At 49.2% G+C, this 26,128-nt stretch overlaps 1 protein-coding gene across 1 annotated transcript; it reads left to right on the top strand.

The window, feature by feature from the left end:
• The first annotated feature begins 1,426 nt into the window (after positions 1–1,426).
• On the top strand, positions 1,427–25,736 carry Lss (lanosterol synthase). Its single transcript, XM_028874284.2, has 22 exons — positions 1,427–1,526; positions 1,690–1,858; positions 3,410–3,548; positions 4,695–4,803; positions 5,405–5,526; positions 7,793–7,889; positions 9,103–9,238; positions 9,761–9,869; positions 10,297–10,415; positions 11,270–11,367; positions 12,019–12,046; positions 13,391–13,447; positions 14,044–14,115; positions 15,084–15,134; positions 15,627–15,776; positions 16,354–16,450; positions 17,069–17,174; positions 18,653–18,718; positions 19,360–19,440; positions 20,261–20,431; positions 21,554–21,632; positions 22,166–25,736. Exons 1-22 carry the CDS (start codon positions 1,513–1,515, stop codon positions 22,295–22,297), a joined length of 2,202 nt encoding a protein of 733 aa, XP_028730117.1. The 5' UTR covers positions 1,427–1,512; the 3' UTR covers positions 22,298–25,736.
• Positions 25,737–26,128: the final 392 nt, after the last annotated feature.

Genomic DNA, 26,128 nt, shown 5'->3' with positions numbered 1-26,128 from the left:
TCTGCCTGGCTCTGCCTCCCAAGTGCTGGGTTTAAAGGCATGGGCCACCACCGCCTGGCGCATTTTGAGTTTTTAAAGATTTATCTTATGTGTACGAGTATTTTGCTGGCATATAAAGTATGTGCATCACCTACATGCCTGGTGCCTAAGGAAGTCAGAAGAGGGTATCAGATTCCTTGTAACTGGAGTTATAGATGGTTGTGAGCCACCAGGTGGGTGCTAGAAATCAATTCCAGGTTTTCTTCAAAAGCATCAAGTACTCTTAACCACTGGACCCAGCCCCAAACCAACCGCCTGTGGCAGTTGTCATGATGCCTACTCATCATGTATCTTTAGAAGTTTCTAAGCTGGGCTAGGAAGACGTTAGTGTTCATGACTAGCCATCTAAAAACTATACGATTCCATGGAGGGAAGGTGTGTGGGTGTTCTCTGCCTCCAACTGCCTCCTCTGACTTGTGGGTCATGGGCCCTTCAAGTTTCACCGGGGTAGCGTGTTGAGGGCTAGGTGCATGAGGCTATCTGGTTTGGGTAGTTGTAACAAGGTCTGCACTCTGCAGGATAGATGAAGCTCAGACATAATGCGCGCCGCAGTGGGTTCTTGGAACTCGATTTTCAGTAGCACTCTGGTTGTCCCTGCATGCCAGCAATGCTCCTCCAGTCTTCTCCATATCTCCATTGTTCCTCATAGTTTCTGCCTGTATACCACAGGCTTCCCTGCTTCCCTCCCTACTTTCAAACATAATCAAGGCCTTTCTCCCTTTAACTAGTGGGACCCCCAACCCCCGGTATCCTGAGACTAGTTATGTGGCTAGGTAGGTAGGTAGGTGGAGCTCCACCCGCTGTTGGCAGTCAGGAAGTCCGAGCTGCCTTGCCAGCCTTGACCACGCCCTTCAGCGAGTCCCTATCAGAAGCCTGTGCCTAGTTTCCAAGAACACCGCCCTGGCCCTCTTCCCAACCACGTCACTGTAGTTTCCTCCTCTCCTCACCGGAGTCAAACCCCCGCCCCATGGTGGTCCCATCCTCTGTCGTGGCGCCTTGGCTTCTTCCTGCGTGGCTCCTGTTGATCACCGAGCAACTCTAGTTTCGGCTCTCACCTCAGGCCAGTCTAGCCTCCTCGGTGCTTCTCCGGCAGCACCCGTGGCGTCCGCGGCCTCTTTCCTGCAGATGTTTGGAGGGGCCGTTCTTCACCAACCCTGGAGACATCTCACCTAGAACATCCAGACCGAGAAGCCCAAGGCCACGCCCCTCCCACAGGGCCCGCCTCCACGCTCTTCCCGCCCCCGCAGGCCCCGCCTCCTGGGAGCCTTGCGGTGTCGGGCGGCGTGCGCCCAACCACTGCGGTTGCGGTGCGACGGCCGTGCGACTCCCCTCGTGGATGCTCTGATTGGCCGCGCCAGCATCGGCCCACCCAGCTGTTCCGGTCGGCCGAGGCTGGCGCCTGCGCAGTGCGCTAAGCTGTCAGTCAAGGAAGGCGCTCGCGAGCCGGGCGGCGGAGAGTGCGGTGGTGCTGTCATGACTGAGGGCACGTGAGTCCCGGACCCTGGGCCTCCCGCGGGTGCTGCTGCGAGGGACACGGCAGGGCGGTGGCAGGGAAGGGGCCCGGGGCAGCAGGGTGGCAGGGCGGGTGCTCCTGCACGCCCGGGATGCAGGCAGCCCCACCTTACTGTCGTCGTCGCTTGGTCGGCTCAGGTGTCTGCGGCGTCGAGGGGGACCCTACAAAACCGAGCCGGCCACGGACCTCACCCGCTGGCGGCTCCGCAATGAGCTGGGTCGGCAGACGTGGACGTATTTCCAAGCGGAGGACGACCCTGGTCGAGAGCAGACCGGGCTAGAAGCCCACTCTTTGGGACTGGACACAGTTAAGTGATGGGATTGATTCCTCGGGTACTGTTGCACCCCGTGCCTGGAGGTGACCACAGAGCAGCTTCTGCCCTGCTTTTCCCAAGCCAGAGCCCTGAAACCGTAGAGGGCCTTGTTCAAAAAGCGGGCATCTCGCCAGGAAACAAATGTGCACGCGAGTGTGGTGTAACACAAAGAAAAGCTAAGTGTACGGGGATGAGGAAGGACCCAGTGCAGATAGTGGGTGTGAGTTATGGAAGAAGGTGAAAAGCCAGCTGTTTTTCTAGTTCTGATCCTGTCATGGGGTTTTTGTTTGGGGTGGTGGATTAATGCACACAATGCACTGGTACTGAAGTATAGAATTTAAGGTTATGCTTCCCAGCTTCCTTTTCAAATGCCAAGTCCATTAGAATAGGCTTTGTGTCTGGTTAATTTTGGTGTGTGATGTTTTTATTTATTTGCAAGCTTATAATTTTTTATATAATAAATAAAGCTTATATTTAAAAAAATAATAAAGCTCATAATTTTTTTAAAAAGAGGCGTGAACCTGGACATGGGGCATCTCTATAATTCCAGCCACTCAGGAGGCTGTGGCAGGATCTAAGTTTGAGATATGCTCTGGCAACTTAGTTGACCTTGTCAAAAAAAAAAAAAAAAAAAAACCAAGAAGCTGGGTGCGGAGGTGCAGACCTTTAATCCCAGCGCTCAGGAGGCAGAGGCAGGTAGGTCTCTGAGTTGGAGGCCAGCCTGGTTTTCCACAGCAAGTCCTAGACCAGACCTGGCTACGTAGTGAGACCCTATCTCAAAACAAGAAACAAGCAAAGAAAAAAAGAAGCGCTGAGTAGCTCAGTGGTTGACTGTTTACCTAAGACCAATCTCCAAAGCTGAAAACAACAACAACAAGTGTGGTGCCGTGGGGGCCATACCTCCTTCCAGAGACATGAATTACAGCAGCCCTGGTTGGTGCATCAGTCCCTTCATCCAAGAGACCCGTGGACGAAGTTGCACCAATTTACTTTTATTTGAGTACTCTGCTTTGACAAAATCTTTGATTTGCAAGGGAATTACAAGGTTGGGTGTGGTTTTGTTTGTATTCATAAGGTGGAGTGCTTTGATCTGATGTTCTGGTTGTGTGCATCTGTACATCCATATCCGAATGAAGTTCAGCTAGTCATAGACTAGTTAGCTAACAGGCTTCCTGTGAGTCCTGACTGTCAGCAAACCTTCTCTGGGGATCCTCTATGCTATTATGTGGGCCCTGTCTGAGAAAGGGAGAAAGTCCACCATCCCCTACCAGTATCAGTTGGGCATCACTGCCCTGCCCTATGTTAAGGTGTTTTGAAGCTTTGAAGAAATTTGCAGATCAGTGGCTGGAAAGTAAATTATGACAACACGGAATTGCTTTTTTTTTAAAAAAAACTTTTTTGGGGTGATGTTGTCATCAAAGACTCATTTCAGATCGAAACAGTTCAAAATTTTAAAGTAAATTAGATTCGATATTTTTACTTGGATTGTGAGTGAGGAGGGTTCCAGGCAACCTCAGCTCTCATTTTTTTCTTTTCTTTTGCAGAAGAATTATTTCAAAGACTTACCTAAAGCTCAAACAGCCCATGAGGGGGCCCTGAATGGAGTAACATTTTATGCCAAGCTGCAGGCTGAGGATGGACACTGGGCGGGTGATTATGGTGGTCCACTCTTCCTCTTACCAGGTAGGAGCATGCCACCCAAACTCAAGGGGGAGGCTGTTCCGGATTATTAGAGGGTGGGATGGGGGGGGGGCTTGACCTACCCTGGTCAAGCAGGCTAGAACCCAGCAGTGCACTGGAAAAGCTCTGGGGGAAGGTGGCCTTGTATCCCAGTCATCCTGCTACCAGGGTTAGGGAATGATGTTAGCCCAGGGTAAACTGGTAAACACTCTAATAATGGAAGCCAAAGGTTCTCTAGGGGAGGGGGTGGGTGCTCTTGAATCCCAGTGCAAGATGGCACTCTAGGTTTGGCCCAGCCAGTGCCAGGGTACTGTAGATAGGCCAGGTTGTAGGTGAGAAGCTGGTATCCTTACGGGTGCAGTTTGAGCATTATAATATCTCTTGAGAACTTGCTGTCAAAGGGTGGTTGAGGGGTCCTGGCAGGGAAACCACAGCTCCACGTTGGTGAGTGGTAATAGGATTGCATTTGAACACACTGGTCTCTGATCTAGGTTGGATGTGTAAGACTTTTTTGCATCCTGGTAATGTTTCTCTAAAGAAGCTCGTATTCATGAATCCAAGACCCTTTTCCTCCTTGAGTTTTAACTCTTATCTCTCAGTAGCCTGAATTCTTAGGAAAATATAGGTCTGCTTCTGTAGTAGCTGCCATATGATACCCTTCCTATGCCTTGCCGTGGGCGTATGATATGGAACTGCTCTGAGTGATGAAGATGGGAGCTGTATACCCAAAGACCAGGCTTGGAACAAAGGTTTCTTGTCTCATGTCATCTCTCCCCATATACAGTAGCACATACGTGTAAAGAGTTTATAAAGAGAACAGTAAAATCTAAGCAATAACTATTATCTTGTCCAGGGTTGCCATTTTAGTATTTCAATCCTAGGCAGGTGTTAAAGCAAGACCTGGTCGTCCCCTGTGGTCCCATTGATCTTGAACTGCCTCTTCTTAGGCCTTCAGGGCACTCGTGGGAGGCCTCTTCAAGGCTCTGCAGTGTTTCTCTGACCCAGAATATGGTATGGGTGCCAGGCATAACCACTTGGGCTCTGCAGCCTTGGCCTGGGAGTGTTCACTGTATTCCTCCTGGTGTTTCCAAAGTCATTAGCAGTGCTGAGCACTCGTTCCTAATGTGGGACATCCTTCTCACCACCCAGGTCTCCTGATTACATGTCATGTGTCACACATCCCTCTGCCAGCTGGATACAAAGAGGAGATGGTACGGTACCTGCGATCAGTGCAGCTCCCCGATGGCGGCTGGGGCCTGTGAGTGTGCCCATCTGCACATTGTACACGTGTGTGCTTGCATGTCTTGTTACGTAGCCCTTGCTTGGGTTTCCAGGCAGCTGTTGAGAAGTGGGATAACTGTAACCGTGGACCTGGGGTGGGCTGGGAGAAAGCCTGGCAGAAAGCCTGGCAGAAGGAGAACAGGCTGGGACCTATGTGAAGTCTGGCCATGGTTCTGCCTCTAATGCTGTGAATGCGTCCCATGGTTGGGAGCCTCTTGAGACTGACATGCCAAGTTAAAGCCACTGTATTTTAAAATTGTGGAGGCAGCAGAGATGGCAGCAAGTGTAGGGGGCCCCCACAGACCCATCTCAACCTGCTTTCCTGATGTACACACTCTGGGAGCAGAGGGGTAGGCAGACCCTGCCCAGCTGGTTTTGAAGCGATTGGATGTCTTCTGTTGGGTGGACTAAACTTTGCCTGGGCGTTCCTACAGCATGCTTCCTGTGTTGTCTTGTCAAGGGAGGTATTACAGCAATCTTTTCTTCTAGGCAGGCTTTACTCCCAGGATGGTTTTATTTTGTAGAAATAGTGACAGATGACAAAAGCCCTTTTCCAACCAGTCTCATATTTCCATTAGGCATATTGAGGACAAGTCCTCAGTGTTTGGGACCGCCCTGAACTATGTGGCTCTCAGAATCTTGGGTATTGGGCCTGATGATCCTGACCTTGTACGTGCTCGAAACATTCTTCACAAAAAAGGTAAATCCTGTATGGCGTGTGGAGTTTGTGTCGTACTGACGTAATGAGCTCTTATAAATGGGAATTAGTAAGATGCACCTCTAGGTGAAACACTGGGAAAAATACATGAGTACATGGAAACTGTTGAGCTGCTTAATAATTAACAATATTAATAATAGTGATTATTCATTTTAATTATTTTAAAAGACTTTTTTTGTTTTTTTGTTTTGTTTTGTTTTTTGAGACTCTGTGTAGTCCTGGCTATCCTGGAACTCACTCTGTAGACCAGGCTGGCCTTGTACTCAGAGATCCACCTTCCTCTGCCTCCTGAATTAAAGGTGTGTGCCACCACTGCGAGGCTGGAGACTTATTATTTTTATGTATATGAGTGTTTTGCCTGCACGTATGTCTATACACCACATGTATGGGATGCAGTGCCCATGAAGGCTAGAAGAGGGTGTCAGATCCTCTGGATTGTAGTTACAGATACAGACCTTTGCTAGCCACCATGTGGGTTCTGATAACTGAACTCAGATCCTCTGCACTATGTGCTTTTAACCTCTTGGTCAACTCTCTAGCCCTAATTTTATTATTTTTAATTAATTAATTTCTGTGTGTGTTTGTTTTGTGAGATGTGTGTGTGTTTATGCCACAGTGCACATGTAGAGGTCAGAGGACAACTTTGTAGAGTTGATTCTCTCCTTTCATCTTTGCCTGAGTTCCATGGATCAAACTCAGGCTACCAGACTTGTGTGGCCAGTTCTTTGCCCACTTAGCACAGCTGCAACTTGAGTGTTGTTGTGGTTTTGTTGTTGTTGTCGTTGTTTATTGGGGGACAGAGTCTAATGTAGCCTAGGCTAGCCTTGAACTCACTATGTAGCCAAGATTGGCCTTGAACTCTGGATCTTCCTGCTTTCTCCTGAGTGCTGGGATTACAGGCACGTACTACCATGCTTGATTTATGTAGTGTGTGGGGCTTGAACTCAGGGCTTTGTGCCTGCTAGAGAAACACTCTACCAATTAAGTTACATTCTTAGCTCAAAGCAATTTGAACTGGTAAAGGTTTAAAGGCAACATGTTACATACAGTACGTGTGGGACATCCATGAAGTCTGCCCTCTGGAGGCAGCTGAGCTGCAGGCGAGCATCTCCAGTGAGGGCCCTGCTCATCCCCTCCACATGCCATCTCTGGGCCTGGGCACGGTTACTCCTCTCCTGTTCCAGCCCTCTGTGGGCTCTGTGTCTCCCACTACTCTTAGAACAAAGCTTATCTTGCATTGCTATTCTGCAGCTCCTCGTGTGGTCCCGTACCCTGCCTCTCAAAGGCATGCACTCCTACCTTGCTCTTTGCCCCAAGATCCAGGGCCTCCTTTTGTTTTGTCAAAATGGTTTCCTGCCTTGGGACTCCCATGCAGTATATCCCCTCACCTCACTTTCCACCTTCACCATGCTGTCTTGGAAACTCCTCTTCACACTTACAAATATCTTAAACTTCACTCCTTCAGGATTTCTCTCTGACTTCCCAGGCTAGATGAAGTGTTCCGTATGCCTTATGAATTCTGCAGTCTTCTTTCAAGTGTTTGTCCCTGTTGGGATTCAGTGAGTCATCATCAACCTCTGATGGTATTATCATGTATGTACTCTCAAAGTAACTCTATTTCCCTGTTGCTGTCTTGTTCTGAGGCCTGCCAAGAGGAGGAATGTGCTTCACCATACTTCAACTAGTAGCTTTCTCGGTCTTTTTAACTTTGACACACTTGGATTTAGGGCAGAACTCATGCAGTGTGTATAAATCAGTGTTGCCATGTGCTGCACAAAAGACTAACTATTGCTTGGTAGGGGCAGGGGTGGCTCTGAATGCGGGGCTGCATGTTAGACTGCCTCAGTCACTTGTGCCAGGCTGTCTGCTGAACGGAAGTCACAGGTGTGCAGCTTGGTCTTGGTTGGAGAAAGAGCAGCCAAACATCGGCCTCTTCCCTCTCTCTCTCCAGGCCCATGCCACTGTGCGTATCTGGGCCCCTCTCTCCCTGAGCTGCCTTCACAGGTAGCTGCCTTCATGTGCTCATTCTTGCGGATGGGGGTTGTAAACAGCTCTTCTGAGGTTGGATACACTTGTTTCTGGCTGCAGTTTCTACCCAGTGGCTCTGGTGTCCTGTGACATCTCATCTGGGAGTTACAGGACCCATGGCACTCTGACCCTCAGTTCATGCAAGAAGGGATGCAAGAGATAGCTGCAAGCCGGTATTCAAACATAATATTCACACTAATTTTTCCTTTTCTCGTTCCAGGCGGCGCGGTGGCCATCCCCTCCTGGGGGAAGTTCTGGCTGGCCATCCTGAATGTTTATAGCTGGGAAGGACTCAATACCCTATTTCCTGAGATGTGGTATGCCTGCCCTCCACCTGTTGTACTGCCTTCTAGTAGACGGATGGGACCTAATGGGGTGGGTTAGCCTCTCACTAGAGGCCCTTCATGTGCTCTACAGATATATAGAAAGGGGATTCTCTTTTAGGTAAGAGCAAGCTGTCAAACCACCCAGCTCTGTGGCAGGCCGTGGGGCCCTGTAGGGTAATTACAGAAGCCATTGTGTGGCTGGGCTTTGTGAGGATAGACAACAGTGCATACCTGGCAATTAAAAAACTTGGAGCGTATTTAGGAGTCAAGGAAAGAGCCTCTCCCATCCCTGGATCTCGTTTTCTTAACTGATTTGTGGTGAATGTTTAGGAAGTCCTAGGTAATCATTTTAACAATGAAGACTTCCATGTGCATCTTTAAATTTTGTTTTGTTTTGTTTTTGTTTTCAATATTTACTCAGCAGAATCAATGCCTATTCCTTACTAACTGAAACCTATAGTCAGTGTCTTTATCTTTTTTTTAATATCTTATAAAAGCATTGGCCCCATATGTAATGCATATATAAATTTACCCCCAGATTACACATTCTTGTAGGTAAGCTCTCCAGAACTATCCAGAGTTCAGAAGAGCCTGCCATCCTCCTGAAGACAGAGTTGAGGGTTCCTGTAGTAGATAACTTTCATATGCAGAAAGATAGGATGTGAGGGGCCACTTGAAAGAGGACAACAGAGTCCTGAAACAAAGACTGAAAAGCTTTGCTCTGCAGCCTGGTTGAGTGGGGATAAGTGGAAGATGTGGCAAATGAACCAGTGAGGGGTGTGGAGAGAGCTGTCCATGTGTGGGGCAGGGTGGGTGTACTGTTACTTGAAGTAAGGAGGTGTACTAGAATTGTGCTGTCATCCAATGGCCCATCATTGGCAGCTCTACTGGCTAGATGCTAGATTTGCTTGGGGAGATGCAGGCAGAGGAAGGCTTTGCCGGGGTAGAGTAGGTTGCTTAAGCTGGGACTGAAGAGGCTTCTGGTCTATAGCCCTACATTGTAGGGCTCCACATACGACTCCACATATGTGGAACACAAGCTCCACAGTCATATGGCATGAGAATGCAGAATGCAAGCGTGCACAAACATGGACGGATGCACTCATAGCAGCATGAGTGTCCATGCTCGGGAGGGCCCAAGGCCTCAGGGCTGTTAACATGTAGGCTTATGTCCTCTGTCCTGCTGACACATGCCCTCTTCTAGGTTGTTTCCTGAGTGGGCACCTGCCCACCCCTCCACCCTCTGGTGCCACTGTCGGCAGGTCTACCTGCCCATGAGCTACTGCTACGCCACTCGGCTAAGCGCCTTAGAGGACCCACTGGTTCAGAGCCTCCGCCAGGTAAGCCTTATGATCCCTCGGGACCTTGTAAGGAAATGGCACGTCGTCTCTGGAGCTTAAATGCATCTCGGGACTCTGGAGTCCTGAGGAGTCTCCTCTGCCTTTTCTCCTGTAAACAAATGATAAACTGCTCATGGGGACCTGGAAGGTGTCTGCCATCGTTCAGTGTCCCAGTGGGGCTTGGAGAGTTCACAAGCTGCAGTCTTAACCTAGGCTTGCAGTTGTTGTTCCTGGGAAAGAGCCCTGAGATGGGCTTTGGAACAGGGTTTGCACCAGAGTGGGACTTAGACTCTTAGGGCTGGGACAGCTCCTCAGATTAGCCCTGGTGTAGCTGGAGTAACTGGGACTCACGCCCTCTAGTGGTGGTGCGTTGTGTGTCTCCACCCCTGAGAAAGGCTGTGACCCAGAACCCTGAGAATGTACAGCGAGAGACCACTCCTGATTAGAGCCCATCCGTCTTCCGTGTCTGGGAGGCAAGCCTGCTGCTTCTGCTAGGCACTCAGGTATCCCCCTGCCCTTTAGGAGCTCTATGTGGAGGATTATGCCAGCATCGATTGGCCAGCACAGAGGAACAACGTGTGCCCCGATGAGCTGTACACGCCACACAGCTGGCTGCTGCATGTGGTGTATGGTGGGTGCCTGCTGAGGGTTGGGGGAGCCTGGGTAGCACACAGTTCATTCATTCATTCTGGCTCACTCTGTCAATGCAATAAATGGCCTCTGTGCTGCGCCCTGGAGTGGGAGCTGGAAAGACATAATCTTGCTCTGGTCCCCCAGCAAGGACCAGCTACTGTTAGGTGATACCCCCTCACCTAGTGTCACCTAGGTAGGGCAGGGCAGGGTCACGGTGGGAGGTGTGAAGTAGCCCTTCCTAGATGGGAAGGGGGAAGCACAGATGAAGCAGAGTGAGTGGGAGGAGGGGTCTCAGGGGAAATGAGAGGCCAGATGCTGGACTGTGCAGGACCCGCTCCCGTCTGAAGGACTAGGGCACAGCCTATCCAGGAATGCCAGGTGTCACTCCTGTCACTGAGCATCCATTAATGCCTTCTCCCCTGCAGGGATCCTCAACCTGTATGAACGTTTCCACAGTACCAGCCTGCGGCAGCGGGCCATCAAAATGCTGTATGAACATATCGCCGCCGATGACCGGTTCACTAAGAGCATCAGCATTGGCCCGGTCAGTGCCCCGACCCCCCAGTGCCTGGAGCAGCTTTGGTGGCAATGAGGTCTTGTCAGATACCCTAGGAGCTGGGCTCTGTAGGTAGGAATGAGGCAGGCTTATTTCCTAGATCCTGGCACATCTCCATTTGGGTCAGTGTATTGGAAGCATGACATATATTCATTTTCTGGGTTCCTGTTCTTCTACCTGGCTCTTGTCTAAGACTCTGAGCATCTCCTGGAAGACTGCTTCCTGAGCTTTCTGGCCAACTAGGTGGGGTGTGTTTTTTCCTCTTACTCCCTCACAGATCCCACCCTAGATAATCCACCTTACACCCCTTCTATAAGGTTTATAGGTGCCTAGGGGTGCAATGAAAACAGCAGGGATCCTCATGTTCCACTCCTGGTCTCTCCCATCTGGCTGGGGAATGCCAGGCCTCTAGTTTCTGATTTTGCTTTGCTTCCTGGGCCTGGCCAACTGTGCATGTGCTTTGTTTGCTTTGGGACCTTAAGGAGCACACAGGCCCGAGGCTGAGTAGTCAGCGCATACTGGCTTGAGCTAGTAGAGACCCAACAACGAAGCTGTCCTCACTGATGGGAAACAATCAGGAGGTGGGTTGTAATATTGGTGATGATACTGTGGTGGGTTGCCCATGGGTTCTCTGGATAAACTGAGCTTCTTTCTTCCTCTCTGTGGACTCTTGGTCCTTCTTAGTCACACCTTAAGCTGGCCCAGAATCTTGAGTGACATTACCTTCAGTTTGAGTGTAGGGACGCGAATATATAGAAAACACTTAGGAAGCTCCTATTAGAACAGATGGGACCTGCCCCAGAGTGAATTTGCATGGGTCCTGATGGTCACGTATCCTGCAGATCTCAAAAACCATCAACATGCTTGTTCGTTGGTCAGTGGATGGGCCATCCTCCTCTGCCTTCCAGGAGCACGTCTCTAGGATCCCAGATTACCTTTGGTGAGTGTGACTGGGATGTGGTGCCAAGTGCTGACCATAGACATGCAGCTGTAATGCTGGGCCCCTGTGCCTCATCTAGTTAGGGGTACCAGGGTGTCAAACTTCTGAGAATATTTTACTGAATCAGAAGCATTGCCAATTAGATTGTCTTTGGGAAGATTTTTTTTTTTTTTTTTTTTTTTTTTTACCTAGCAGTAGCTATGGGTGATTCCAAGAGGCAGAGGCAGGAAGCCTGAAACAGTCTTAGATTGTTGTAAAGGCCGGTGGAAAAGAGGCTTGTCATCCCTGGACTGTGCCCAAGGTGGGGACTATCACAGAGACCATAGCAGGAAGCCATGTGCTCATAAAGGCCATCCTCTCTCTGGCGGTGTGGTGTGAGATGAGGATAGCAAAGCAGACCTGGCTGTAGAAGCTTCTACTTACCCTGGCGCGGGCCAGTGCCCCCCGGGTAAGCCACTGTCTTGGTCCTGCTGGGTGTAGGCCTTGTGCTTGTGAACCCAGCTGTGCAATACTGAAGTCAGCGAGGGGGCGGGGGGTTGTGGACGCTCCCAGCGGAGATCCGTGTGCTCGTGCTTGTGTGTAGCTCCTGATGGACAGCTAGAATTCCAACTGTCACGTGGTCCCTGACATCGTCTTTTCTTGTCCCCGTAGGCTGGGCCTTGATGGCATGAAAATGCAGGTAAGGGCTGGGGAGCTGAGGCTGCTGGCTCTCTTCGTAACCCTCCCTGCTTATTTATTATGACTCAAAAGTGACAGTCAGGCATGGCGGCACTTGCTTGTAGTACTGCCACTCAGTTGGTTAAAGCACAAGGATTGAGTTTGGGGCCAGACAGTGCTGTACAGCAAGACCCTGTTTCTGAATTTAAAAAAGTGTGTGTGGGGGGGTTTGAGAAACCATCTCCAGTACAGTTCTTGTGGTAAAAGGAGAGAGACAGAACCCCCCTTTAGCTCTCATGTCTGTGGGGCTTTGAGTACCTCCTGGTCTCTGGTTGCTGTATGTTCTCACATGTCCACCTGTAGTCTTTCATCAGGGTGGACGAAACCATGACAGATCCAGGCTTGGCTCAGACCCTCCCAAAACCTCCATCCTGTTATTGTGATGGAAAAGTGGCCCTGGGTTGTAATGGGCCTCTCTGTGAGGCCGTCTGGAGGCTCCTCTGGCAGGTCTCAGGGAGCTGTGTGTTCTCAGCTCATAGGATAACCCTAGAGATTGCCCTCTGTAGCCACAAGTACAGGAGGAGCCTCCAGGTCAGAGGGGGGTGCCCAGGCCTGAAAACTGATCCTTTCTTTGGTACCTGGTGGTAAAGGCGGGCATATCTGTAGTTTTGCAGAGTAAAGAGGAAGTGGTTTGCTGGGGATAGCACGTGATGTATGGCCATCTTTTGCCTAGGTCCTTCTAGGGCTCTGGCCAAAGGGTAGTCAGTGAAAATGCTCCTCTCTGGTCAGGCGTTTTGCTGGGATCTTTGGCCTCCAAGGAGCTATGAGAGAACTTAGGGTCTGTGATTACCCTGTAGTGTTGAGAGCTGGAGTTTCTGTCAAACATTTAGAGATTCCTGGACAAAACCCACTGTGGATTTGATCATCCATTTCCTGCACTGAGACCCAAGAGTGTTGTCCAGAAAACCAGGGTTCTGGGTGGGATTTGAAGTAGACCTTCCTTACTCTATCGGGGCCACAGTGATGTATCAGCTGGGTCCCTGCCACCTCAGGCATACCTGGAAATGGAGGGGCTTTGTTTCTGCATGTCCCATGACTGGGGTACCCTGCTGTCATGGGGTGTTGAGGAGCCTTCAAGGGATCACATGGTCCTGGATATGTCCTGAGAAAGTGCTGTTCTGCCTTGGCCTTCTGTGTTACCCACGTCTGCCTGCGAGGTTTAGGATTCTCTCTGACCTTTGTCAGCCGCTACAGTGCACAGTGCTCAGACTCCAGTATAGGGTATTAACCGGGTACTTCTCTGACACCCTCAGATTCTAGGAGTCAGGGGATGGGGTTGCTATAACAGCTTGTTCTTTGTGTCCAGGGCACCAATGGGTCACAGATCTGGGACACCTCGTTTGCTATCCAAGCACTGTTGGAGGTATGTGGCTCTGTTTCTCTGTGCAGGCCCATCTGATCTTCCTCTGGGTGTGAGCCGCACATTTACCCTGAGAAAAACGATGCTGCTTTTCATGTCTTTTGTCCCTGGAGCTTCCCATTTGCCTGGTTTCCAATCCCCTGTTGATATGGAACCTGGACAGTAAACTGGAGTAGAGCTTTGGGAAATAAACCTAGGGAGAGAGTGAGCAGGGTGGTGCCTGGGCTGGGTGCGCTTGAGGCTCTTAGAACATTAGCTGCTACTTGAGCTAGAGGGAAAGAGTGTTTCTCTGCAGGTGGGAATGAGAGCCGTGAAATCCTCAGGGTGTCTTTGGACAACCCAGGGCCTAGGCCAAGTTGGGCTGCCTAAGGTGAGGCCTGATAGAACAGGTGGAACTTTGGTAACTATCCAGGGTGGTCTCTTCTGTCCATTCCAGTCTTTAGCTGTGCCTCACTGTCTTTCTGTCTGTAAAGCTGAGAACATCAGGAAACCCTAGAAAACTCTAAGGTGTGTCATTTTCTGGGGGTGGCGGTGGGGCAGCAAGATGTTGCCAGGACATTGGAGGACCGGCTTAACTCTGCTTTCCTACTGTCTCCTAGGCAGGTGCACACCACAGACCTGAATTTCTACCCTGCCTGCAGAAGGCTCACGAATTCCTGCGGCTTTCACAGGTGAGGCTTATACCCCTCCGCATCTGTCCTGCCCCCCTCCCCCACCCCTCACCCCCCAAGCTGGCTTTCTTGGTTGGTTCTGCCCTGTTCTGCCCTGCCTTGCACCATGTTGGTGCACCTAGTCACCCTAAGGTAGCTCTGACTGTGGCCTGTGGTAGCCCATCACCAACAGTGATTTCTGTTCTTCATGCTGAAACATGTGTGCAGAGGGGGAAAACCAGCCTGGGGCACAGTCAGGAGTTGTGTCCTTGAGCAGCACAGCCTGCCCACTTCCTAGTCATCTTTGAGGTGTCTTGGGCCAGTAGAATCACTTCACCCTAGCCTGTGGCCACCTTCTGAGACTGTGTACAGCCATCTGTCCTGCCAGATCAGTGTCTCTCATTCCTGCCTTCTGTATTCACCTATGGCCCCCATCATGCACTGCTTTTTTTAGGCTGGCCTTGCATACCCTGCTTCAAACACAGTGGATACCTCCAGCCTTGATCCCACTGGCCTCCTCCTGCTTAGAGTCCTCATGACCCTAACTCCCTGTCCTCCGAACCTGCTAGGATGTAGCTTCCTTAGGACCCTCTGTGTAGCTGGTGTCCATGTCTGTCTAGGGCTGTTAGGGAGTGAGTCAGCAGTGTCTCCCACACCAGGCCTGATCCAGGCCCTACACTGAGTGATGGGTCTTTAGCCCGTCTGAATGGGCCCTACCGCACACACAGAACTGTTTACTTTCTCAATGAACTGAGTCCTGCAGCTCAGGAATAGTGAGTAGTCCCTGAGCCCACGAATCTGGGCAGGAGAGTGGATTGTTTAGCCCTCTCTGGATGATCTTATTTCCTAGTAGTGATACGGTGATGGTCTCATGGGTGCCATGCTACACTGACTGAGGCCAGCAGTAGATCCAGCTCCCAGATGGCAGCACAGGGTCCCAGGTGCCAACATGTTTCTGCTCTCCACATATGCTCCTTGCCTCTCTCCAGGTCCCAGACAACCTTCCTGACTATCAGAAGTATTACCGCCAGATGCACAAGGTATGTGTGGGCAACCCACCCAAGCCCAAGCTCAGATCTCTTCCCTCTGGGGAGGGCTTTCTGGCTATTTGCTGTGCAGATGCCTCACGGTAGGGGCTTCATCACCCTTGAGACAGACTAAGCCTCTGTGGCCATGCCTCAGGATAGTTCGGTTATCTAGTGCACAGAGATGCTGAGTACAGAGCTGAACAGTGAGCTGGAGTGTTGAAATCTAGGCAGAGGGTATAGAGGACTCATAGCCGGCATTAACCTCCTTTGCTGTAAGGGCCTGCTCCCAGGTGCAGGCTGTGAAATGAGACATCGACACAGCTGCTGCCTTCCATAGTGGGGTCCATAGGACACCTGTGCTGCTGTTTGGGCCCCAGATCACTTCTTACTGCTGAGATCCGAGGACCGTCAGGATGGGCATGAAGTCCTAGATAGCCCCTGTGCTGCCGCTCACGTCTATGGAACTGTGCAGGGGAGGAGCACTCTTATACTCTGTCTCTCTAGGGTGGTTTCTGCTTCAGCACACTGGACTGTGGCTGGATCGTTGCTGATTGCACAGCCGAGGCTTTGAAGTCTGTGCTCCTCCTGCAGAAGCAGTGCCCCTCAATCACTGATCACATCCCCCGAGAGCGGCTCTGTGATGCTGTGGCTGTGGTGAGTATCCTACTTTGTGTTTACTTCCACTTCTATGGTTCTGTCTTAGCAGACTTAGGTTAGGGTGTAGGAGCATCAGAATCTAAGGCTGTGAACCCTGGGATAGAGTCAGGGTTAGACATTGGCCTGGCATGTGCGTAGGGCTCGGTGCTGTAAGAGATGGGGCCCAGCCAGTCCCAGAAGTTATGTTGTATGCTCCCTGGGGCTTCTCTTCCTGACTTTAGAGCTCAAGGAACTTCCCACATCTGTGCTGAGGTTTCTGCAGGTCTCTTTTGGGAGGGCTGGTGGACTTTGCTGGGTATCCAAAGGAAAGTTGGACATGTCTGTTCACTTTTGTGCAAAGTCCTTTTAGCACCTCTGCTTCTTGTGTATGCTTTACTATGGAGATCTGCATTTTCCTGACATTGGAATATGTCTCCAGATGTTGTGCCATAGCAGCTGCATTGAGCACCTAAGGGCTTTTTATCCCTCGTCCCTGTCCTGTTGGTTGTCAGTCCTGTGGTGCTTTGGGAAGGCCATACTGTAAGTTGTGTGCTCGGTTCTCAGGTCATTCCCCTCTTGTTACATTCCCCTCTAGTTGTTGGAGATGAGGAATTCTGATGGAGGATTTGCTACCTACGAGACCAAGCGTGGGGGGCATTTGCTGGAGTTGCTGAACCCCTCAGAGGTCTTCGGTGAGTGGTTGACTAGCAGTTTGGTGTATAGGCCAGGCTTGGCATGCTGGCAGGTCCATGCAGAGCCCTCTGTGAGCCTCAGAGTATCTTGTATCTTGATGAATGGCTGCGGCTCTGTCTCAGGCCGTGGAGACTGTAAGCTGGGTTTACTCTCTTCTGCTTATTTTCAGGGCCTTGTGCTCTGCAGAGGCTGCCATGTGCCTTGCATATGCTCAGTGACTCCCAGCCCTTGTAAGGACCTGTGTCCAGGGCTGCTGAGCCATGACTGTGCGTTGTCACTGAGGTTCTAGTCTGTCCGGTCAGGTTCTTCCCTCACTGGTTCTGGCACCTGCTCTCCCCTTCCTTCATGGCTTCTAATTATCCTATTCCTTGACCTGTCAAACATGTTTTTTTTTTTGGTGGTGGTGGCAGTAGTAGCCCGGCTGTTTTGTGTGTGTCTTGTAGCATAGGTGTGTAGTCCCACTCTGCCCACCGTAGCCACATTGCCCAGGTTGATCTTGGGGTAACGTGCAGATGTTAGTACTGCATGCTTCTACACTCTTGCTCACCACATTCTGACCTGAACTATAGACCCTGGGCCATAATAGAGCTCAGGTGCCTCCTTCTTCCCCTTTCTAGGAGACATCATGATTGACTACACATATGTAGAGTGTACCTCCGCAGTGATGCAGGCTCTGAAGCATTTCCACGAACACTGTCCAGACCATAGGGCAGCAGAGATCAGGTAAGGAAAGGGAGGCCAGGACTGAGCAGGGGGGCCACAGCTCAGCCATAGCATTCTCTGACAGTAGACCTTGGCTTCCCACAAGGTATGCAGAGATAATCCATCAAGTGTGTGTGAGTGTGGGGTGTGTGTGTGTGTGTGTGTGTGTGTGCTCGCGCGTGCGTGCACGTGCATGTGTACTACTCTGGGGAAGACAGTACAACTATAACACAAGAATGGGTTATTTTTCCTATCTTCTTGAACATCTTCTAAAATGAGCATTCATGTCTAACTCTGCCATCAGTGTCCAGTTAAATAGCTGCTAAGTGTTCTTAACCTTGTTTGTGATGGTTCTTGAGTCTTGGAGAGGTTGGTGTAGCTGTTCATTTCTCCCCATCTGTGGTTGAATACTGGGCCATCATGAAACAGCAACAATTAGTTTGTCTCAGGAGCATGACTGTGAGTCTCGGTGGTATACCTCTCATTATTAAAGTTTCCTTCCACGATGATGAAGACTGAGGGCAGCAGTAATGTAAGGGTGTAAACACAAATTTAGAAGGCAATTTGATAGGCATATCATATCCATTTAATAAAACAATAGCAATAGCTTCCTCATTTAGGCCTATGATTTCCCTATGATTTCCTAGCCATGAGCTTTGCTTTGGCTTAGAATATCACACGTGAGTTTCCTCCTGTGGAGGGAGCCTTACATCACACAGAAAGCAGTAAAGAAATTAGTTGCTTTCTATGGCTGTGCTGAGACACCACGACCAAGGCAACTTATAAAAGAAAGAGTTTAATTGGTCTTACAGTCCCAGAGGGTGAGACAGAGGAATTGGACTGATGTCTCATGGGGGCAAATGAGATCAGTCTGAATGCTATTAACCGAGCCATCTCTCCCAGCTTACTCTTTCTTTATGTGTATTGTCTTATCATTTGTTTTTTGTAAACTGTCTCAATGCTAGGAGTGGGCTACCTCCCTAGGAGCTGTTAGGCAGGCCCCTCAAACTACAAGGCTATTGCCGCTGTTGTTGGCTGCAAAACAAGACAGTCCTTAGTGTTAAAGACACCATATACTTTGGCAAAATTAGGCTAAGACAAAAGTAGAAAATCCTTCCCTGCTAGCTGGCTTTCAGAATACTGGAAGATGGCACGCAGGCTGTTGTTGTTGGTTTTAATCTAGTTCATTTTATATGATTTGTCCAGGCCCGTGACACTAGTGTTCTTTTATTGTCAGTGGCTTTGCTAGTTTTCAGAGCTACTTCCAATGTGGTCTTCACCTCCAAAGTCTGTTTTCCTTTCTGTTTCCTCTGAACGTGGACAGGCTGTTTGCCCCACCTGTGTCCTATAGCTCTATATACATTTTTTTCCTCTTTGAACATTTGTTTCGATCTGTTTGAAGGGGAGGCCATTCTCACATTTCTGAGACCCTTGTGTGGGCAAGGCTGGGGAAGGCATTTTGTCTGCAGTGTTCACTGGGCTGACTTCCTGCGTTGCAGGGAGACCCTCAAGCAAGGCCTGGAGTTCTGCCGAAAGAAGCAGAGATCTGACGGCTCCTGGGAGGGGTGAGTAGGCACCTGGGCTCACCTGCAGAGGGGTTGGTGGGAGGTGATGACGTGCACATGGGATTGGGAGTCTGCCCTTGCTGCCTGCTTCCTGGGGGCTCAGGAAGCACTTCCTGGTTGGTCATGTTCCTTGGCTGATGCTTGCTCTTCCCTTATGCTGAGAGCTCGTGTTGTAGGGAGCAGTTGGGTTACGTACGGAGAGGGCTCTGCGGCCTAAATGTGATTTTCCGCCCTCTTGTGCACATCAGCAGCTCTTTTGTGTCTTGCGTGGAGGAAGGTGAACAGCGCCACTTTAAGCAGTGTTCACACTTGCACCGTCTGGGATGTATGTGAACGCTGCTTTTAGCAACTGCCAACATCCCTTTCCCCTCTTTGCTTCCCCTTCCCAACACTCCATCCTCTTCTCTCTGTCTCTTACTTTGTCTTTGGTTTTGTGAGACAGGATCTTGCTGTGTATCTCAGGCTGCCTTTAAACTAGCAATCCCCTGTCTTAGCCCAGTGCTGGGAATGCAGGGATGCACCACCATGCTCCATCCCAGTTCTGCCCTCCCTTCTTGAGGTTGTCCCAGTACCCGGTAGAGTACCTGTCCTCTTGCTTGGAATGAAGACCGAGGCTGACCTTCTCTTTTGCCTCCCTCTAGCTCTTGGGGAGTTTGTTTCACCTATGGCACCTGGTTTGGCCTGGAAGCTTTCGCTTGCATGGGGCATACCTACCAAGACGGGTGAGTGTGGCTTCCAGGCTGATGTCAATCGAGGGCCTTGCCACGACAGACAATTGTTCTGGCCTGTGATGAAACACTGACCAAAAGCACCTTGGGGAAGAAAGCGTTTACGTTAGGCTTGTCCTTCTAGGTCATAATCCATCACTGAGGGATGTTAGGGCAGGAACTGACACTCAGCCAGCTTTCTTACACAGTGGGCTGGACCTTCCCACATTCTTTAGTTGATGATCTCTCTTCCCAGGTGACTCTGTGTTAAGTTGACAGTAAACCAGGTCAGTCATGCTCTGCCATGTTTTTTTTTTCCCCTTTGATATTTGATTTTATTTGTTTAATATCTTTAAACAATGAGGTAAGATCACTGATAAAGAAAAAGGGAATTATAAGGACATATTTTCTTGGCTCATAAGCCTTGGCTAGGCATTACCTCAGAGTCTTAGAAATCTCTGTTTCTCATCCTGAGTGAGAAAGGACTGGGGTCTAGGACCAGGGAAGGTGGGCTTGCTTCAGGCCCTGTCTCTGGCTGCCTAGCCAGTGCTTCTAGATCTGGTGGGTTTGGGAGTAGGGATGTTATACTAAGCAAGATGCAACCCAGGGATCCTGGGTCTGTTTCCTTGTGCCCACATAGTCAGCCTGCCTGTGTCTGTAGCTGCAGAGTATTTTTCTCTGTGCCCATTAGCTCTGTGAGACATGTGCACTTGTGTCCACTCACCTCTGCAGGCCCCTCCCATGACCCAAAGGCAGCCTGTCACAGAGTAGGATATAGAGGCCTTAGATCCTCCCAGGACATGAGGTCTCAAGTGTCTTGTCTTGCTCTCTACAGGACTGCTTGTGCAGAAGTGTCTCGGGCCTGCAACTTCCTTCTGTCCCAGCAGATGGCAGATGGAGGTTGGGGGGAAGACTTTGAGTCCTGTGAACAACGGCGTTACGTGCAGAGTGCCAGGTCCCAGGTCCACAGTACGTGCTGGGCCCTGATGGGCTTGATGGCTGTCAGGTAAGGGCAATGGCACCCATCCTCGGGCCTGTATACTAGGTCGCTCAACTTTGAGGAGGTGGGACAGGGTACGTACAGATGTGGGGAGAGGTGAAAGGAATCACGGGACTGAGCCGTGTTCCTATATTATATTCCTCTGTAACTGTGGGTAGAGGCAGCCTCAGAAACCACCTACCCTATTCCTAGGCTGAGTAGCAGCCAGTCTGGCTGAGTGGAACCCTATAGAGAGACTTACCTCTTCGAAATGGTCCGTCTGTCCATTGGTAGTCAGTACCTGCTGGCAGAGCCAGAGGAGCTGGGGCCCAAGGGAAGCAGATGAGTGATATGGGCTGTGGTGGGGAAGCTGCTCTCCAGGGTGGGGAGAAAGTACTGCCTCAGGGTCAAGAGCACAAGACTGTGGCTGCTTTTGGTCCTCGTGTGTCCATAGCTTGTACTGAGCCACGTGTACTGCACTAGTGAACACAGGTGTACACATGTATGTGTATGCACTTGTAGGTGCATATATATATGTTTAGGGATATGCATGTTTGTGTTCACACAGGTATAGGTACACATGCACACACACACGCACACGCACGCACACGCACACGCACAAATTTGTATGTGTTGTCTTAGCCTGTGTTGCCACAGTACACTTGAAACCATTTGGAGATCTTCCTAAAATCCCCTTAGTCAGCGCATACAGGGACCCCAAGAGCAGGGCAGTCATCGGTCTGCTCCGAGTCAGTCCCCCACTGCTGGCCTTGCTGTCAGACCCCTAGTCCTTCTGGTGTCCCACGCTTCCAGCCAGTGCATCGGAGCACATAGCTTCTGTGGTTTCCAGGGAGCAGAGGAGGCACCAGACCTCTCCTTGGGAATCTTATCAGCACCTTGTGCCAGCCATGTCACCTGTCAACCATGTCTTCTAGGGTAGAATCAAGTGTACAGGAGTGTATGTCCCACCTGACCATCCCCATGCTTGCCCACACTCTGCTTCTCAGGGCTCCTGGAAAGAGTATTCCAAAAGTAGGAGTCTGAGGATTCTGATTGTTAAGGTTTGCCTGTCATTGCCACAGTATTTGGGTTTTTTTTGTCCTTCTCCTGAGATGCATGTTTGTTCAAGCCTGTCTTCTTGTCCCTCAGGCATCCCGACATCAGTGCTCAGGAGAGAGGAATCAGATGTCTGCTGGAGAAACAGCTCTCCAATGGAGACTGGCCTCAGGTGTGTGAGGGGCCACGGGATAGTGGTTCCAGCATGGATTTCCAACTTGTCCATTAGTTTCCACACACTTTCCTTTGCCCATGTTCCACTCAGGGTGCTTTGGAGATCTGGGAGATGGACACTGCCAGCCAGAGGCTTGCCCTGGTTGTAGATCTAGGATGTGTTGCTGGGTCTTGAAGTGTTGAGCACATTTTGCTATTTGTAAAGGGACTGGTTGGGGGGAAAGGGCTGGATAGTTGGGGTTTCCTGCAGAACCTTGGCGTTACCATAGTACATGTTGTGTATGGTTCTTCACTGACAAGGCGTGCGGATGGCTTTCCATCTGCCCTTGTGGTTACGGGGACTGTTAGAGACTACTGTTCCAAGGAAGAGTGTTTTCTTCAGCTCTAGTCTCTGAGCTGGGACCTTGCTTCCCTGTCTTTGGTTCATCAGCTCTCCCCAAGCAGACTTGCTCTGGGGCTGGGAAATTCAATAGTCAGGACCACCATGTGGGGATAAGCTCCTTAACTGCTCTTTCTTCTGTATTCTTCCAGGAGAACATCTCTGGGGTCTTCAACAAGTCCTGTGCCATCAGCTACACGAGTTATAGGAACATCTTCCCCATCTGGGCCCTGGGCCGCTTCTCCAACCTGTACCCTGACAATACCCTTGCCGGCCACCCTTGAACTCACGTCTGCCTGTGCTGCAGCTGGCCAGCATCATCACCATACAGGTCCAGGCGAGACTGGGGGTTCTTACCCCGCTCTAGGCCGCCTTCTCTATTTCTGTAGACCTGAGGTTGGGACTAGGGTCAGGGTTGGTATCTTTAGGCACTTGTCAGTGTAGGCTTAGTTCTGAGACTAGCTTCAGCGAGAAAGGGAACCAGATAAACCTTGAAATCCAGAGGGGCACACTGCACTCTGCAGCTCCCGGGCACATCCTTCCTGAGGGACTGAGGCTGGAGAGTTTTTGTGTCCGGTGACTTCCCTGTGAGGGGAGCGGTGTCTTCTTCCCTCCTCCTTTTTCTACTGTGTAGCGGGCCTCTGACCAGACTTCTGTTTGCTGGGCTGGCGGAGGTACGGCGACTCCATGGTGCTGGTATGCTCAGAGAAAGGCTCAGTGGGGAGTGAGGGCGGGGCCCTTGTTCACTGTGCCCCGAGCATGGCTGTTACCTGGTCACTGTATGAAATACCTGTTTTCCAGAAAGGAAATACAGACTCGCTTTATACTAAAACTGTCACTAAAAGTCATTTAAATGATCACCGACTCCCTTAATAAACAGACATTTTGGGGCTGGAACAGTGGCCCAGCAGTAAAAAAAATGGACTGCTCTTTCAGAGGACCTGGGTTTGATTCCCAGCACCCACTTGGTGGCTAACAACCTTCTATAACTCAAGTTCCCAGGGGACCCAATGCCTTCTTCTGGCCTCTGTGGGCACTGCATACATGGTGCATAAACATGGATGCAGGAATAACACCCATACACATAAAATAAAATAAATCTCTAAAATAAACTATTAAAAACAAAGCAAAAACAAAACCCCCAGGCATTTCGTCCTGTGGCTGTGTGACAAGGAGCCAGATGCAGCGTCCGATTCTGCCCCTAGATTGTGAGCCCATACACATTGTGTTGGTTTCTGGGATATCAGCATCCTGCTCTCCTGTCATCTTGTTGAGATAGAGAGGCACATGCGGGAAGCCACACATAAGGGTGAGCTCTTAGTTGCTGATTTCTAACTCTGTGTGTCTGTCCAACATGCAGGCAGAGTTCGGGGCTGATAAAGTAGTAGCTTCTCCTTGAAGTTACTGCTTTTCTTCCTGGCCATGGTGAGCAGGGTCCAGCCTGGTGCCTTCTCAGTCTAATGCTCCCTACCTCTCTTACATTCTGGACTGGTGGTAACTCCAACCTCTCCCTGGCCCATGGTCTTTCCTCAGACAAATGGAGAGCTGTGTCTGATCCCCTTTCCCTGCCCAGGACCCTCTAGGCCTGCCTTCTGCCATGGTGCAGATTCCCTGAGGCTTTCTGTCATCTGCCGCCTGTCCAACTCCCACCACTGTCACCTTGTGCCGTGACCCCCAGGACTCCTCTCCCTTAGATCGTAACCTGTGCTATAACTGCACAGTTCTCAGCCTTTGCCAGCAGCAGAGCAGATAGATGGTGAATTACTAGGTCTGTCCCCAGCAGCAGCAACTGCCCTTGGAATTCCCAGTTAGGACCAGATCACTATAGAAAATACACTGGCACTTACAGGGCCAATTCCCTTCATAAACAGACTTCTGATAACACATGCTTTAGACTGTAGTGTGTCATTCTTACTTTGTTTTGTCCTGCAGACCAGTCATGCTGTAGAGCTGGCAGTGTGGGGTGTGCAGGATTACCAGTCCCAGTTCAGAGAGTCCCCCAGGCTCACCAGATAACGGTCCAGAAGTCCTTGAAGATCCTTGAAAGTTTTAACTTGTAAGGAACAAATTTAGAATGTGCTGCAAGCTTTTCCTGTGGAGTCGTAGTAGATTTTCTGTGTTTGCTGAGATGTGAACCTCAACACTTTTTTGAGGGATTCTTTAGTAGGAAATGCTTACACTTTTTTCCTCATGAAACGATTTAATATGTGGTGCTCACTATGACATGATACTCACTACGTAATCCAGAATGGCCCCAAGCTGGAGGGTCATCCTGCCTCCATCTCCTGAGGATTGGGTTGTAGGCATTGCTACCATGCCCTGCTGAAGGACTTGATGGAAACTCCTCTCTGACAACGTATTTTTTCTTTTCTCTTTTCAATAAATTTTTGCTGTATGCTATTTTCTTATTCTCTAATTTATTGACAACCATAGCAAATACAACTACATGGTAATATATAGTTAGTCGACTTGGTTTTTTTTTTAATTATTTATTTGAGCTCACTATGTAGCTCTGGCTGTAGACCAGGCTAACTTCAAACTCACAGAGATCCACCTGCTTACCAAGTACCACTACACCAAGCTTTCAACTTGATTTATTTTTATCTCAACTTTATTTTATCTCTGTATTTTATACAGATACTACTACTATGTATCTGTAGTATAAATTACTATTTATTAAAGTTTCAGATGTTTTTATTTAAAGGTTCTCAAAAGAAATAAAATGTAAAAAGCTAACAACCTGATCAAATGTGCAGTTCCAAAACAGCCTTTTGGCGTCTAACAAGTCCTAGGAAGGGAACTGCAATCATCTTGACCCAGGAAATAAGTCACCTGGCAAATCCGCAGCACTAGTAGAATGAAATTATTAGCTCTCGATCATATGGATCACTATGACAATTTTTTAAATCTGTACAAAAGGTCTTTGTAATTAATTTTTTTTAGAATTTAATGACTGTCTTTTAAAGTTTATGTATAGAGGCTATATTTCCCAAATTTGACCCAGATGAGTCTGGCACTCAGTTCAGATGTACCTAACATCACATTTCCCCTCCCTTTTTGACTGAGCTACCAACTTCCTGTCTTAACTAATGCAAAAAATACCAAGTCGTGAGAGATCCAGGCTGTTAAATGTGCCAGGTACATGGATGATGCTGCATTCAGTCTGGACTTCCACAAAGCAGAATGTTTTCTTATGATGTATAGATCCAATAATACCATAGTTTCTTGAAAAAAGGAAAAAAACAAAAACTCATTTATCTCATGACTATGTAATTTTCACTAGGATCTACACTTCTCAGCAGCAAGGACATTTGAAACTGAAATGTCACTGACCTCTATCATCAAATACAAGCAATAAAATTTAAGAACTAAAAAATACTCAAAAGAAATAACTGCTTAGCCCTAGCTCCTGAACTAGGGGTGGTTTGGTTGGTGGAAACAGGGAGGGCCTGTCCCAGCACAAAAGAAAAATAGCCCTGATGTGGGCAACTGTTCATACAGGGCTGACCAGACGAGTGCACAGTCTTGGGAGACAATTTATCATTACTTTTAGAACTTACACAATTGCCTTAATAAAAGAGCATTAACAACAGTGAATTAATTATCTCATATGTACTAAAGCAGAAATAACTATGAGTCAGGAATTTCATAGTCTCAAGGTTGGTTTTCTTTACACTTGAACAGCTGTAGTGATGATGTAAATAAAGTGTGGCACTGCTTGAATTCAAAGCTTCCTTTTTTTTTTTTTTGTCTGTGTGGCCATACATCAATTAAAATTATAAATCCTCTTGGACGATGACATGAGGTTGGAGTGACACCTTTCCTCTCATAAGTTGCTTTTGGTTAGTGTATTTTATCAACAGAAATGAAACTCCGACAACCCGTTAAGAACAGATTCTAACTTGATCTGGAGGTGGTGGGAAGGGGGGGGGGTAGGCTGGGGGGAAGGGGAGGGGGACAGGAAGGGGGAGAACAAGGGAATCTGTGGCTGTTATGTAGAACTAAATAGTATTGTAAAATAAATAAAAAAATAAAAGGAAATAAAATAAAATACAAATAGTAAATCTGAAAATAAAAAATTTAAAAAAAAAAAAGAACAGATTCTAGGGCCAGTC

This window comes from Peromyscus leucopus, chromosome 16_21, assembly GCF_004664715.2.
Source record: "Peromyscus leucopus breed LL Stock chromosome 16_21, UCI_PerLeu_2.1, whole genome shotgun sequence".
Taxonomy (NCBI): Eukaryota; Metazoa; Chordata; class Mammalia; order Rodentia; family Cricetidae; genus Peromyscus; species Peromyscus leucopus.
This window is presented reverse-complemented; position numbering and strand designations above follow the sequence as displayed.

What these genes read in the sequence shown, in the direction of transcription:
- Lss (XM_028874284.2), top strand. An exon ending in AGGATCCCAGATTACCTTTG is followed by an intron (nt 11,368 to 12,018) that starts GTGAGTGTGACT and finishes TTGTCCCCGTAG; the next exon opens with GCTGGGCCTTGATGGCATGA. An exon ending in AATTCCTGCGGCTTTCACAG is followed by an intron (nt 14,116 to 15,083) that starts GTGAGGCTTATA and finishes GCCTCTCTCCAG; the next exon opens with GTCCCAGACAACCTTCCTGA.